The sequence below is a fragment of the Panthera onca genome, chromosome A3 (assembly GCF_046562875.1).
Source record: "Panthera onca isolate mPanOnc1 chromosome A3, mPanOnc1 haplotype 2, whole genome shotgun sequence".
Classification (NCBI taxonomy): Eukaryota; Metazoa; Chordata; class Mammalia; order Carnivora; family Felidae; genus Panthera; species Panthera onca.
In genome coordinates this window covers 36,005,544-36,020,715 of record NC_138341.1, presented here as the reverse complement: position 1 = coordinate 36,020,715, position 15,172 = coordinate 36,005,544, and the positions used below count along the sequence as shown (strand labels likewise).

Genomic DNA, 15,172 nt, shown 5'->3' with positions numbered 1-15,172 from the left:
GAATGGCAATCCACTGTCACTAGAATTGGTGTTCCCTTATTGGTAAATCTAGGTGTTATTTCTTTCAAGACATATGGGTTTCGTTTTTATATGTTTATGATGTACTTGGGCATGGATTTCTTGGGTTTATCTTGTTTAAGGTTTGCTCAGCTTCTTAAACTATAGGCTTATGTCCTTTGGCAAATTTGGGGATATTTCAGCCATAATTTTCTTGAATACTTCTCTAGCTCCAGACTGTCTTCTGGGACTCTGATGACAGGAATGTGAGATCTTTTGTTATAATCCCACAGGTTCCTGAGGCTCTGCTTATTTTTTTTTTTCCCATCAGCTTTATCTTAGTTGCTCATAGTGCATAATTTCTATTTTCCTACCTTCAAGTTCCCTGATTCTTTGCTTTTTTATTCAACATTTGAGTCTGTCCAGTGAGTTGTGTGTGTTTGTGCACACCTTGGTTATTGTGTTTTTCAATTCTAGAATTTCCTCCAGGTTGTTCATTTTTATCTTCCATATCTTTGTTGAGAGTTTGTATCTCTTTCTGTATTTTAAATTAGTTTCAAACATGTCCATAGTTGCTTATGGAAGTATTTTTAGGTGTCTGCTTTTCAGGTGTCAGATAATTCCAACATTTGTGTCATCTCAGCGTTGGCATCTGTTGATTGTCCTTTCTCATTCAAGCTGAGGTTTTCCCGGTTCTTGGTATGATGAGTGATTTTTCAATTGTATCGTGGACATTTTGGGTATTATGGGTTTCTGGATCTTATTTTAACTTCTGTTTTAGCAGGCCCCTGACACCATGCTGTCAAGGGAAGGTAGGTGGCACCTCACCACCCCAGGTGAGAATGGAAGTCCAGGTTCCTCACTTGGCTTCTATTCACATCCCTGGGGGGACAGTGTGCTTCCTGACTCTGGGGCCCTGAGAGAAGTTCACGCTCCTCACCAGGCCTCCACTGACAGCACTCACTGTGTCGTGCCTCAGGACCTATGATCCCTAGCCAGTCCACTTTCCTGGCTCCACATTGGACGTTATGTATAAAATAAAAATAAGGTTTGTAAATTTCATTATATTAAATTTTACGTCAAAAAATAACTGTGAATAAAAAATGAACTCTAGTTAATGATATGCATGCTAGTTTAGAGAGAGGTTGCTAATGTCTGCAGGCTTGCAGCGCATCAAAAAATAAGATGAATTGAGGGATAGATAGATGATATATGTGATAAAGCAAGGATAGTAAGATGTTAATGGTAAAATCTAGGTGATGAGTATATGAGAGTTCACTGTATGTTTCTTTTAACTTGTCTGATATGTTTAACACATTTCAGAATCACCACCATTGTATATTTCACCCCTTTAAAACATGAATTAAAAACCCTTAAGTACTCACTAAGAAATAATACATCCACTAATTACCCATCTGTTTTGCCAATAAGAGAAATAGAAAGCAAGCCTGTAGCTTACATTTAGAATCTTTCAGATCTTGGAACATTATAATTTTCCAATTTGTTTACCTGTCTCCTTTTAGATCTATTTTATACTCACCTTATTTTTATTGGAATTAACAATATTTTTAAAAATATGAACAATTTTAAACATAGAAATGTGCAGAGGGGTGCCTGGGTGGCTCAATCGGTTAAGCATTTGACTCTTGGTTTCAACTCAGGTCATGATCTCATGGTTTGTGAGTTCAAACTGCATGTCAGGCTCTGCGATGGCAGTGCTCAGCCTGCGTGGGATTCTCTCTCTCTGCCCCTCCCCCACTCAGCACACACTCTCTCAAAATAAATAAATAAAACAAACAAAAAAAGGAATGTGCAGAGAATAACATAACAGACACCCATGGCCTTATCACCTAATTCTATTGAAGCCTCCGAGTTTGTAATAAGTACTCTAACTTCTTTTAAAATAAAAAATGAGTACTTTCTGTTCAATTTTCTGTAAACCTAAGACTTCTCATTAAAAGTAGTCTATCATTTAAAAAAATTTTCTTTTACATTTATTTATTTTTGAGAGACAGAGAGACAGAGCGTGAGCAGGGGAGGGGCAGAAAGAGAGGGAGACACAGAATCAGAAGCAGGCTTCAGGCTCCGAGCTGTCAGCACAGAGCCCGACGCGGGGCTCGAACCCATGAACTGTGAGATCATGACCTGAGCCGAAGTCGGGCGCTTAACCGACTGAGCCACCCAGGTGCCCCAAAAGTAGTCTGTTATTTTAAAAATAAATACTGCAGCGGTGCCTGGGTGGCTCAGTCAGTTAAGCATCTGACTTCAGCTCAGGTCATGACCTCATGGTGTGTGAGTTTGAGCCCCACATCAGGCTCTCTGCTGACAGCTTAGAGCCTGGAGCCTGCTTCGCATTCTGGGTCTCCCTCTCTCTCTCCGTCCCTCCCCAACTAGTGTTCTGTCTCCCTCTTTCAAAAATAAACATTAAAAATAAATAAATAAATAAATAAATAAATAAATAAATAAATAAATAGATAGATAAATAGATAAATAAATAAATAAATAAATAATGAAAATAGAAGTAAATACTGCAAGTATGATCGAAAGCCCTAATGTATCCCTCCCACATCCTGCTGGTTTCCTCCCTCCATATAGATAACCCTTATCCTAAATTTTGTTTTATTAATTTTATACAGCCTAATTTTTAATATTCCCATGCTTTATAAAATGGTATCATATCCTTGTACCTTCTGCAAATTTCTTTTTTTCCCTTTATGTTTTATCCAAGTTGATGGATTTTGCTCTTGGTCATTCTTTTTAACTGTTGAGTGGTATTTCATTACATGGACATGCCACCATTTATCCCTTATTCTCTTGAACATTTCTATTATAGTCTTTCAGGGAACATTCTTATACACGTTGATTTGCGTTCATGTGAGACAAGGCTTTAGCATATGTGTAAGTGTACTTGGGAGTAGATTGCTGAATGGTGGATTACTGTGTTAGGTAATGCCAAATTATTCTCCACAGAGGTTCTTCCAGGTAATACGGCCGTGATCCCAGTTTCTCCATATCTTCACAATCGGTATTATCTTACCAATGTTTTGGGTATGAAATGGAATCTCATTGTGGTTTTGGTTTTGATTTCCCTGATATCTAGTGTGTTTTTAAATGTCTCTTCTTACGTTTATTAACCAATCAGATTTTTCATCATTATGAATTGTGTTTTGTGTCTTTTGCTCATTTTTCTTTTGGATTTTTATAAATTTAAATCTTTCATTTGGATTTCCAAGCTTCGTATAACTTAATATAAGTATGTTAAATATATAATTGATTTATAATTCTTGATAAATACTGGACATTTTGTTGGTTATTTGCATTCCAAGCACTTCCAGGTCTGTGGGTTGGCATTTAAGTTTGTGTTGTTTAAGTTCGCTTCCAAGAACAGAAGTTCTAAAGTTCATGGATGTTAGCTGTATCAGTCTTTTCATTTATGGTTTATGCTTTTCATGTCTTGTTTAAGAAATCCTTCCCTTGTATGGAAACCAATCTGACAATAAATTTCATATTAATAAAATTAAATTGAATTAAATTAAATTAAAAAAGAAATCCTTCCCTATGTCAGGATCATAAAGATACTCTCTTTTATTTTCTTCTAAATATTTCTGTTCACTGTGGTATTGACTCTACCTAGAATTTATTTCTATGTATTTTGTAAAGTAGAGATCTAGTTTTATTTTTTCCATATTTATAGCCAGTTGTCTCAATAACATTAATTGAAGAGTTCATCTGTTCCCCATGACTTGCAAGGCGGCTCTGTTATGTAACAAGTGTTCATCTCTATATGGGTTGGGTTCCGGTGTCTGTTCTGGTCAATTGGTGTATTTGTCTTTCCCTGGACCAATAATAGTCTTAACTGCTATGGCTTTATAATATGACAAGTCCCCTCAGTTTGCTTTCTATATAAATTATTCTTAACTAATTAGACTATTTGCTCCTCCATATGAATTTTAGCATCAACTTGTTAAATTACATTTTAGAACCCGGTTGGGATTTTTAGTAGAATTGCATTGAATTTTTAGATTCATTTTAGTAGAAGCTTTACAGAATTAAGTCATAAAGCCTTAAACATATGATATGATCTTTCTATGTATTCTGATCTTCATTTTTATTTTATCATAATGTTTCATAATTTTCTTTATAAAAGTCTTGCATATTTTTTGTTTAAATACAAATATCTTGGGGTTTTTGTCATTTTTAGATAAATATATCATCATATTTATTGCAAATTGGATCATTGTCCAAATCCAAATATAGTAGCCACTAGCTGAATGTTACTATTTAAATTTAAATAATTATTTACTTAAATTTAAAATAACTTTAAATGCATATTAATTTAAAACTTAATTAAAATTAAATAAAATTTAAAATTTAGTTCCTTAGTACCGCCAACTACATTTCAAGTGATCGATAGCCATGTGTGGCTAATGGCTGCCATATTGGGTAGCACACACAGAATGTATTTATTATCACAGAAAGTTCTATTAGAGTTCTATTGGACAGCACTGAGTCCCTATATCAAGAATGTTACTGAGTAACACATTTGAAACTATGACTTTTTTAAAAGATGGTAAAACATAAGTCACATTGGTAATTGATTGACATGGTTATTCAACAGTCTGCCTTTGCCTTTTCATTTAAAAATCAAATTTTTATCATGAAGTTTTTCAAACATTCACAAAAGTAGAGAGAATAGTATAATTATCAAGATTTTGCTCAACTGGCTAATCTATCCCCAATGTTTTTCTTCATTTTTTATAAATGCATTGTAGTGAAAACTTTTGACATTCCATTTTACTCCTATATATATGAATCAATATGTATGCATGTATAAACATATAAACATTTTCTTACATAACCACTTTGTTTAATGTCCACTCATTTTTGAGAGAGAAAGAGAGTGAGTGGAGGAGGGGCAGAGAGAGAGGAAGATACAGAATCCGAAGCAGGCTCCAGGCTCTGAGCTGTCAGCACAGAGCCAGACACAGGGCTCAAACCCACAAACTGCGAGATCATGACCTGAGCCGAAGTCGGACCCTTAACTGACTGAGCCACCCAGGCACCCCGCATAACCACTTTTCTTACATAACCACCATTATCCCTTCTGCAATATTCAGAATCATTCCATTTTTCTATCCATATTCAGATTTCCTGGTTGTTTTAAAATTTTTCTTCGTATACTTGTTCTGATCCATACAAAGTCCAAACATTGCATTTGGTTGTCATGTATCTCAAGTCTCTTTTAATCCAACAGTCTCCTTTATCCTGCCTTTTAATTTTTGTGCCATTAACTTGAAGAAACTGGGTCAGCCATCACAGAGAATGCCTCACTTTCTGGAGTAGCACTGCCCATAGAACTTTCTGTGATAATGGAAATATTCTATGTCTGTGCTATCCAGCATGGTAGCCACTAACCCAATGTGGCTTCACACATGGCTAGCATGACTATTTAAATTTTAAAGTTAAAGTTAAATAGCTACATGCGACCAGTGGCTACTATATTAGATAGTACAGCTCTGGAAGATTTCTTTTTACTTCCTTTTATTATTATTAACTTGTTTCTCTATTTACCTTCCCCCTACCTTATTATTTCCTAAAAATTAGCTAGTTTTGGTAGCTATATGAGTTGGAATCTTCTTCTTATATTTTCTTTTTTTTTTTTTGAAATTGTTTAACTTTTTATAAGTTTATTTTTGAGAGAGAGAGAGGGCATGAGCATGGGAGGGACAGAGAGAGAGGGAGAGAGAGAATCCCAAGCAGGCTCCACCCTGTCCGCTCAGAGCCAATTCAGGGCTTGATCTCACAAACTGTGAGATCATGACCTAAGCTGAAATCAAGGGTTGGATGCTTAACCTACTGAGCCACCCAGGAGCCCCACCTCTTATATTTTCTAAGTGGCTATGATTGATGCATAGAAAGCTATTGTCATTTGGAAGTTGATCTTATATCCCAAAACTTTACTGAAATTGCTTATTATTTCTTTTTTTTTTTTTAAGTTTATTCATTTTGAGAGAGATCTCATGAACCGTGAGATCATGACCTGAGTCGAAGTCAAGAGTCGGATGCTCAACCGACTGAGCCACCCAGGCGCCCTGAAATCGCTGATTATTTCTAATACCTTTAAAATATAGTGTCACTTAGACTTTCTATAGTCTCAAATTTCTTATGTGTATAGTTGCATTGCCTGCAAATAAAGACAGTTTTGTCTCTCCCCTTTTTATGCCTTATGTCTTTTTGCTGTCTTACTCTTTGGGCCAGGGACTACCAGGAGAGACTGCCTTGTCTTCTTCCTGATACAGATGTCAGTGTTTCTGAAGACTCGCCAATGGGATGTTTGTTACAAGTTGCTGATAGGTACTCTTTCTGTGGTGAATTCTCCTCTGCTCCAAGTTTTCATATTTACAAGTAAATGTTGAATTTTAGCAAATTCTTTTCTTCATCGATTGAGATGATCATTTGACTTTATTCCTTTAATTTGTTGAGCTGGTATACCACAATAATAGATCTTCTGATATTGAAACATCCTTTTATTCCTGGGATAAGCTCTTCTTGATCATAAACTTTTTATTTTGTTTAAAAAGAAACACTGCCGATTGTTTGGGTTCACAAAAATTTGTTTGGGATCTTTGCATTACTATTCATAAGCAAAATAGGCTTATAATTTTTTTTTTGTATTGTCTATATCTGGATTGAGCAGATATTAGGCAAACCTCATTCACTATAACATGCATATATTTGGACTTATTTCCCTTATTTGTGTGTATCTTTTCTGCTTATCATCTTTTATCTTTGCTTTTCTCATTCCTGTCATCTGTTGAAATATTGTTGTCCACATTCCATTTTTTTCTACTTTTGATTTGGAATCTATAGATTATATTTCCATTAAGTGGTTACCTTTCAATTTTTAACATACCTACTTAGCTATAAATTATTCTCATAAATCTAAAATTATCCTGTACTTCTGTCTTTTTCTTAACACATCAAAGATACTAATAACATGCTTTATTGAATACCCTGCCCACATCTTGTTAATGTTGTCTAGAAGTAAATCTGGCCTTTTAAAAAGATTTTTTTTAATGTCTATTTATTTTTGAGAGACAGAGTGTGAACAGACGAGGGGCAGAGATAGAGGGAGTGGAAGAGAAAGAAGGAGACACAAAATCTGAAGCAGGCTCCAGGCTCTGAGCTGTCAGCACAGAGCCCAACATGGGGCTCGAACCCACGAACCAATGAGATCATGACCTGAGCTGAAGCAGACACTTAACTGACTGAGCCCAGGTGTCCCTGGCTTTTTTTTTTTTTTTAAAGCAATCAATATATAATTACATATATCAACATATCTTGTTAATTTCAATCCTCAGGGTTATTTCTTGTGTTGTTAGTACAGTATTTGATTTCTTCACGTATCTTTAGAGACACATTTTACATGAAAGATATGACTCTCTTTTCCCTCCTACCTAATAGTGTTGTGGTTTCTACCATCAGCACCACCACCCCACCCCCCAATTCCAGTCTAGAACCAGATTTTATAGTGGAATTTAGCGTTCTTAATCTAAGGTTCATGAAAGGGCCCGCTTGTTGCCTTTGTTCCCAGCCTGGTATCATGGCTTCATCTCTTTCCTCTCACCTGCTTAGGTTCACCACTTCCTATGAAGGGGAAGGTTGGCCACCATTTCTTTTTCATCCTGCTGTCTTCAAGCCGTAAGGCTGTCTGTTCTGTCATGTATTGAGTACTGTCAGCCTCTGTAACAGGTAAAGCCAGCCTCTTGCCATCACATCCTGCTTCTAGACTCAGAGCCCAGGAGATCCCCGATTTTACTCCCACCCTCCTCACAGCTTTCCCCTTCTATCTATGGTCCATTGAATTGTTCATCTTACTTTTGAGTTCTACTCTCTTTAATTATCACTCTTTTATGTTGGGAGCAGAGCCACCGTGTTAATGTGTAAATTCAACATGCCATCTTGAGCAGAAGTCCTTATGTATTCTTAATACAATTTGCTAAGTAGAAGCCTCTAAACTTTTTGAATGCTTGATTACCTCATCCTTTGTGTTCTGGGTTTGTGCAGAAAACAGAGTGGTTCTGAGCCAATTGTTCACCCGCTCGTGCTGCAGTTTTTGCAAATGTAAAATGAGGTGTTTGGACTAAGTACTTTTTAAATGTTTATTTATTTTAAGAGAGAGAGAGAACAAGCGTGAGTGGGGGAGGGGCTTGGAGGGGGAGAGAGAGAATCCCAAGCAGGCTCCATGCTCAGCACAGAGCCTGATCTGGGGCCCCATCCCAGGATCATGAGATCATGACCTGAGCTGAAATCAAGAGTTGGACGCTTAACCGACTGAGTCACCCAGACACCCCTGGACTAAGTCCTTTTTAACTCTCAGAGTTCGTAAACCAAAAAAGGTGTAAAATTATCAAGCAGAAGAAGTTACTCCCGAATTAAAATCAGGATTGTCCAATTTGAAAAGATAAAAGCAGAGATGGTAGGAGATCTCAATTTCGATGACTGCAAAGGACTTTTTGGGTATTAGAAGTGAGAAACGCTTCTTGAAAAACTAAGAGGAACCTTAGAATAGACAAAATGCAGTCTTACATTTAACACCAGGTAATAATGAAAACAAGTTTGTACTCCGAGAGTTCAGGCTGAGAATATATATTATTTTAGGAGGTTTTAAATAAATTCCTACGTATTAGTTGTTGAAGGAAACGAGCACTTTGTGTATGTGGAAAACAACTCAGCTGCCCGTAAGATAATCCTAGTTGTCTACCAGTAGGGACATACATAGAGGGCAGTGAATTGAATCTGACCTCATAGGACATGTTTGGGATAGTTTCTAATTGTTTTTTAAAGTTTAGTTTTAAAAGTGCTGTACTAAAATATTTGTATCTAAAATAAAAATTTTAGGGGCACCTGGCTGGCTCAGTGAGAGAAGCATGTGACTCTTGATCTCAGGGTCGTGAGTTTGAGCCCCACATTGGGTGTAAGGATTACTTAAATAAATAAACTTTTAAATTAATTAATTAAATAAATAAAAGTTTTATGTTATCTGTTTCTTCGGAAGATGTCAATTTTAGCAATAACTTTACAGAATTTGAACTCTTCTTTGCAGTTTTTGCTTCTTTTGTATTTCATTGCCTTATGTACATTGTGGGACTAACTTCTTGCAGAAGCATTTTACAAGAGATTGAATTGTAGGAAGAGTATTATATACGGGGCTGGAGATCTTGAAGGAAACTGAGGCTGTGTATCTGGGCTATTATTAGCATTGTCAGTCTTAGTGGCATGGTGATGGGCTACCATAAAATGCTCGTGTGGGTCACATTTCTTAATAGGTCATTTGTAACTGAAATTTCACTTGCTTTTCTGGTAAACCTGTCTCAGTAAATATTTCACTTACTATAATTTATTACTAGTGCAAAGATCTGAGTCTGAATTTATTTTTTCAGTTCTTTCATTGTTTTAGAAATTAGTGCTATAATAGTTTTTTGTTAACCGTTTTTAAAGTTCTGTATGTACTGGATGTAAAAAAACAAATCACAGATGCACAAACTAAAAAGCCTAAGAGCCCCCTCGAGGCCCTCTGCTCCACGCAGTATAGCCTGTTCCCTGTTCCCTGTTTGGGATATAGGAGTGGTGATGTTTGAGAGAGCTCTCTACAGCATGATCTCATCTAAGAAAATCTCATTTCAGGTTCTGAGCAACATTCATACAGTCAGAGCCACATGGCAACCTAAAAAGCCCAAAACATGGACTTTTTCTCCCCAGGTAAGGAATCTGCTCAGTGAATGGAATGAAATGTGAACATCTTTTACCTGTTAAGTGATAGGCAGTTCATTTCTAAGGCAAAGCTGTCCACACGTACCTCTGAGATAATGTGTTTATGTTAAGCACAGAATATATGAGGCCGGATTTGAATCTTTGGATTATCTCACGATCTTTGGGGACTTGATGAAAATTACTTTTGTTTCTGACTCATCAGAGTTACAATTCCTATGAATCATCCCATTCAGTGGATTGCAGGGTTCAATTCTAGGAAATGCCCCCTGATGAAAATGAAAACAAAAAGATAAATTTAGGAAGTGTTTTTAACAAATAAAATCAACTGTGTTAATGAGAGCTGTGGTTTGATCAGATAAAATCAAAGGTGACACCCAGGGCTGGTACATTATACCCAGGCACTGTTACGACTGGAACAAGAAAAGACTGGAATAAGGTTAGGTGGTTTCAAACCACTGAATCCCTATGACATAGATGTTAGTGAACATGAAGATATCTTTATGTTCTTGTTATAATATTGTCGATAGTTTATTTTGCTTTACTTTTTTTCTACCTCCAAAGTCTCACTACTTTAGTATTTACTTCCCGTAACTAATTGCCTTGGGGCACCGCATCCTAAAAATCCTTCATTAACCTTTCTCTTACTGCCTCAAAAGATCTTCCAGCAAGAGGGGTTCAAGGAGAGGGCACAGGTTGTGGAAGAGGCCCAGCCATCTGGCTTGTGTGCTGTGTGTATCCATCTATAGCTCATCTCCTAAAAGTCCAGTTTGATTTTCTAAGTGTCCCACCGCTTGTATTTTGGTACAATGCTTCACAATTCTGGTGTTGCATGTGTACATGAAGCATTTAGGTACAACTTTCTAAAATTTTTTGGATATAAAGATGAACTGTTTGGAAGGATAAATCATATGAAATTGTTCCTTTGTTGAATGAAATTAAGTATCTGTTAGGTGCCAGACATTCTTCCCAGGCATTTGGGAACTTACCCGTTAGTAGAGAAGAAACATATACAGACAAGTATAATAACAATAATCTGTGTTTATGGAGCTCTATCCATGTGCCAAGCACGGTGGTAGGTCCTCCTGGGCACTATCTCATTTAATCCTTAGAGTAACCCTGTGGAGGCGGGGTTCCTGTTGATAACTACCACAGAGACAGAATGTAATGGTTATATAGGGCTCCAAGTACTGTGGAAACACAAGAGGAGGGTGACATTAATTCTAGCCCTCAGGCTCAGGGAAGGTTTTATAGAAGAGAAACTAGGCCTTCAGGGATGGAGAGGATTTTATAGGCAAGGCAGAGGGATGTGGTTGTCCAGAGAGAAGGAAAGGAATGAGCAAACAAGGAAAATATGTAAGGCCCACCTCGGGAAAGTTGAACAAATGTTTGCATGAAGTCTTCGATTTTGGTTCTGTTTACAAAGAACAATGATCTATATAAATATCTTATTATGTGTGCAAATTATTTTTATAACACCTCTGAGGACCTGGGTAACAGTAGAGTAGCCTCTACTCTAAGCAAAGAGCAAGTGAAGGTAAAGGTTATCTCCCTTCAACACAACAATTAAATTTTTTAAACTTGAAATCCTTGATGGGTCCAATCCATTTGGTTTTTGTTTCCTTTAAAAGACCGTTATTGTGATGCAAATGTGTAAACTGTGTACAGATGAGTAAAGCTGAAACCTCCCTCCCATTTTAAATTTTTATTAGTAACTTCGTTTTCTTCATTATTTCAGGTCACAGGCATCTTGCCATGCTTGCTTGATGGTGATTGTTTTATCAGATCCAATTCTTCATCTCCAGATCTTGGAATATTATTTGAACTTGGAATTTCTTATATTCGCAATGTATGTCAGTTGAAAGATAAAGCTTTCTAATGTTAAGAGAAGTTTTAAAAAAAGCATTTACAAGTAAAATAGTTGAGGTGTTTATGTGTAATAGAATTTTAATCTCTCAAGGAATGGCAATGGTGGTATATATATATGTATACATATATATATATATATATACACATATATATATAATATATACACATATATATATACCGCTGCTTTTTCAGTAGCATTTACAATAAAACTGTATTTATTTATATTTATAGCCTGAGTAAATGAACTCCAGTGCTTTTAACGAATCAAGGTTTGAAAAGGATGAGACTTTTCAGAAAGTGATAAGGCATGTTCAGTGGCATTCCAGCAGTGTTTTACCTTGTCCTAGAGGGTCAGGGGTGGCACTTAACCTTGTGGCTGACAGTTCCCATTAAAGGACCTGCCAGAGTGGTAATTTTTATAAAGGGAACGACAGAACCTTGGATTATGTCACATAAACGATTGAACCAGTGGGTGTGGGTCTGTGATAGTAATTTACTTTTCTATTAGGTTTTTAATTTTAATTCTAATGTAGTTCACATAGAGTGTTATATTAGTTTCAGGTGTACAATACAGTGATTCAGCAGTTTCTGTACATTGTTCAGTGCTCATCACGATAAGCATGCCCGTCATTCCCTTCACTGATTTCATGTGATAGTAATTTAAATGTCTCCACACTCTAATAGTACCTTGGTAGGTATAGTATATATACTTGGCCTCAAGGTAACTCGGAGAACCAACTGTTACTATATTAATAATATTACACCACGCTTTCATTTCTTTAAGGCAAATTCATCCATATGTGTTGTGGGTGGGCAGGACAGGAGAGGGAAGCAGGGCCCCCAAGCAAGTCCCCAGTGGCCTTCAGCAGCTGACAGTGGAGGTAAAGTTCTAACCGATGATTACAAAATTAAAAATGATTGAATGTGTGCATCTCATCTCTCACTGAGACAAAGTTCAAATCCGGTGTAGTGTTGTGATTTAGATCATTCCACAAAATATTTGTGTCACTCAAGAAACAGTAGCAACAGTTTCCACATCTTCAGGCTTAGGGGATTTTCAAAAGCGATTCGACAAGAGAGGATCTTTCCTTTATATAACTGCCTTTGCCATCTGGCCCACAAGGAAAATGGGACCCACCGTGTTTCACGTTATTTTCTTGGGAGGAATTGTTTATTTCTAAAAGTGAATGCTAATTTTGTTCCCTGTAAAGGACTTAGTATGTGCTTTTAAATTGGACTGGCTCAGACATTCAGTTTTGTATGCCTTTTTATTTCCTAGTCAACCGGTGAAAGAGGAGAGTTAAGTTGTGGCTGGGTGTTTCTTAAACTTTTTGATGCCGGTGGACTTCCTATTCCAGCAAAGTAAGTCGGCTGTATATTCCTTCCAAATGAGTAATTTTGTAGAAATTCATCATTTAGAATCTGCATACCTTAGGTTTGCAGAGTGTACATTCTGTTAGCATTTCAAAAATTTGTGGGGAGAGGGCTTTTAATGTTGATTGTAATGTGCTCTGAAGTAGTGTATGAAAACAGCATGCGCAGGGTCAGGAAGAAAGTATTTTAAAAGATGTTGAGGGGCTCCTGGCTCCTTCGATTAAGTGTCTGACTTCAGCTCAGGTCATGACCTCACGGTTTGTGAGTTTGAGCCCCGCATCAGGCTCTCTGCTGTCAGTGCGGAGCCTGCTTTGGATCATTTATCTCCCCCTCTCTGCCCCTCCCCAACTCACTCACTCTCTCTCAAAAGTAAATAAACATTAAAAAAATTGTAAAAAATAAAAATAAAAACTAAAAGATTTTACTCTCTGCTGAAAATATTTTTTCAGTAATTTTCTGTGGTATTAGCACATTTCACAGTGCTGCAACAGAACCTAATTCTCTCCAGAGAGTGGGAAAGCGAAGTCCAGGGTCCCCAGGGTATCTGTGACTCCACCTTTCTTCTTCTTCTTTTTTTTTTTTTTAAGTTTATTTAGATATTTTGAGAGATAGTGCAAGTAGGGGAGGGGCAGAGAGAGAATGAGAGAGAAAGAGAATCCCAAGCAGGCTTGGCACTGTCCATGCAGAGTCCGATGCGGGGCTCGAACTCACGAATCATGAAATCATGATATGAGCTGCAGTCGGACGCTTAACTGACTCAGCCACCCAGGCACGCCCACCTTTATTCTAAAGGTGATACGTTGAAAGCGTAATGGCAATGACTATAAACGAATTCAAAACTTACGACCAAAAGACAAAAAACAAAAAACCAAATATTTACAATATTATACATAACAAATTATTATCGCTAATATAAAAAGGGCTCTAAAAAATGAGTAGGAAAGACAATTCAAATTTTTAAATGGGCACAAAAGAATCTAAGTCTAGGATATAAATAAGAAATTTACAGAAGAGATACAAATTGGCAGTCATCAGGATGGTGATTAAGATCCAAGGCTTGGGGGGCGCCTGGGTGGCGCAGTCGGTTAAGCGTCCGACTTCAGCCAGGTCACGATCTCGCGGTCCGTGAGTTCGAGCCCCGCGTCAGGCTCTGGGCTGATGGCTCGGAGCCTGGAGCCTGTTTCCGATTCTGTGTCTCCCTCTCTCTCTGCCCCTCCCCCGTTCATGCTCTGTCTCTCTCTGTCCCAAAAATAAATAAAAAATGTTGAAAAAAAAAAAAAAAATTTAAAAAAAAAAAAGGAAAAAAAAAAAAAAAAAAAAAGATCCAAGGCTTGGAATTGTAAAATTCAGGGCTCTCATCCCGGCTCTGTCTGTGTAACTGTAAGCCAGGTTCCAGGCTCTTTAATGTGTGCAAACCTCAATTTCCTCTATCTTTAAAATGGGAGATTATAGGGGCGCCTGGGTGGCTCCGTCCGTTAAGCTTCCGACTTCAGCTCAGGTCATGATCTCACGGTCCGGGAGTTCGAGCCCCACGTTGGGCTCTGTGTGGACAGCTCAGAGCCTGGAGCCTGCCTTGGATTCTGTGTCTCCCTCTCTCTCTGACCCTCCCCCGTTCATGTTCTGTCTCTCTCTGTCTCAAAAATAAATAAACCTTGGGGCGCCTGGGTGGCTCAGTCGGTTAAGCGTCCGACTTCGGCTCAGGTCATGATCTCGCGGTCTGTGGGTTCCAGCCCCGCATCGGGCTCTGTGCTGACAGCTCAGAGCCTGGAGCCTGTTTCAGATTCTGTGTCTCCCTCTTTCTCTGCCCCTCCCCTGTTCACGCTCTGTCTCTCTCTGTCTCAAAAATAAATAAATGTTAAAAAAAATTTTTTTTAAATAAATAAACCTTAAACAAAAATTAAAAAAAAATTAAAATAAAAAAATAAAATGGGAGATTATAATAGTTCCTACGCCAGAGGGTTATTATGAGGATTAAGTCAGATAATGCTCCCTGCCTTATGTGGCTTCTACTTACATCCAGGGGTGGTCATGGCCTCTTTACCACAGGGCAGAGGTAAAAGTCCAGATTCCACTTCTCTGATGTCACCCTAGTGGTAAGGGGAGGGGCACCCCCTCAGAGGATGTAAGAGCCCAGACTGCTTGTGATTTAAAAGAAAATGTC

At 37.6% G+C, this 15,172-nt stretch overlaps 1 protein-coding gene across 5 annotated transcripts in view; it reads left to right on the top strand.

Moving 5' to 3' along the window:
• NPHP1 (nephrocystin 1) overlaps window positions 1-15,172 on the top strand; it is a 59,388-nt gene that overhangs the window by 24,842 nt on the left and 19,374 nt on the right. For all 5 annotated transcript variants that reach the window (XM_081795222.1, XM_081795223.1, XM_081795221.1 and 2 more), the window contains 3 exons: window positions 9,685-9,759; window positions 11,507-11,617; window positions 12,917-12,999. In XM_081795222.1, coding sequence (XP_081651348.1) covers window positions 9,685-9,759; window positions 11,507-11,617; window positions 12,917-12,999 — 269 coding nt within the window. The remainder of the gene's footprint in view (window positions 1-9,684; window positions 9,760-11,506; window positions 11,618-12,916; window positions 13,000-15,172) is intronic.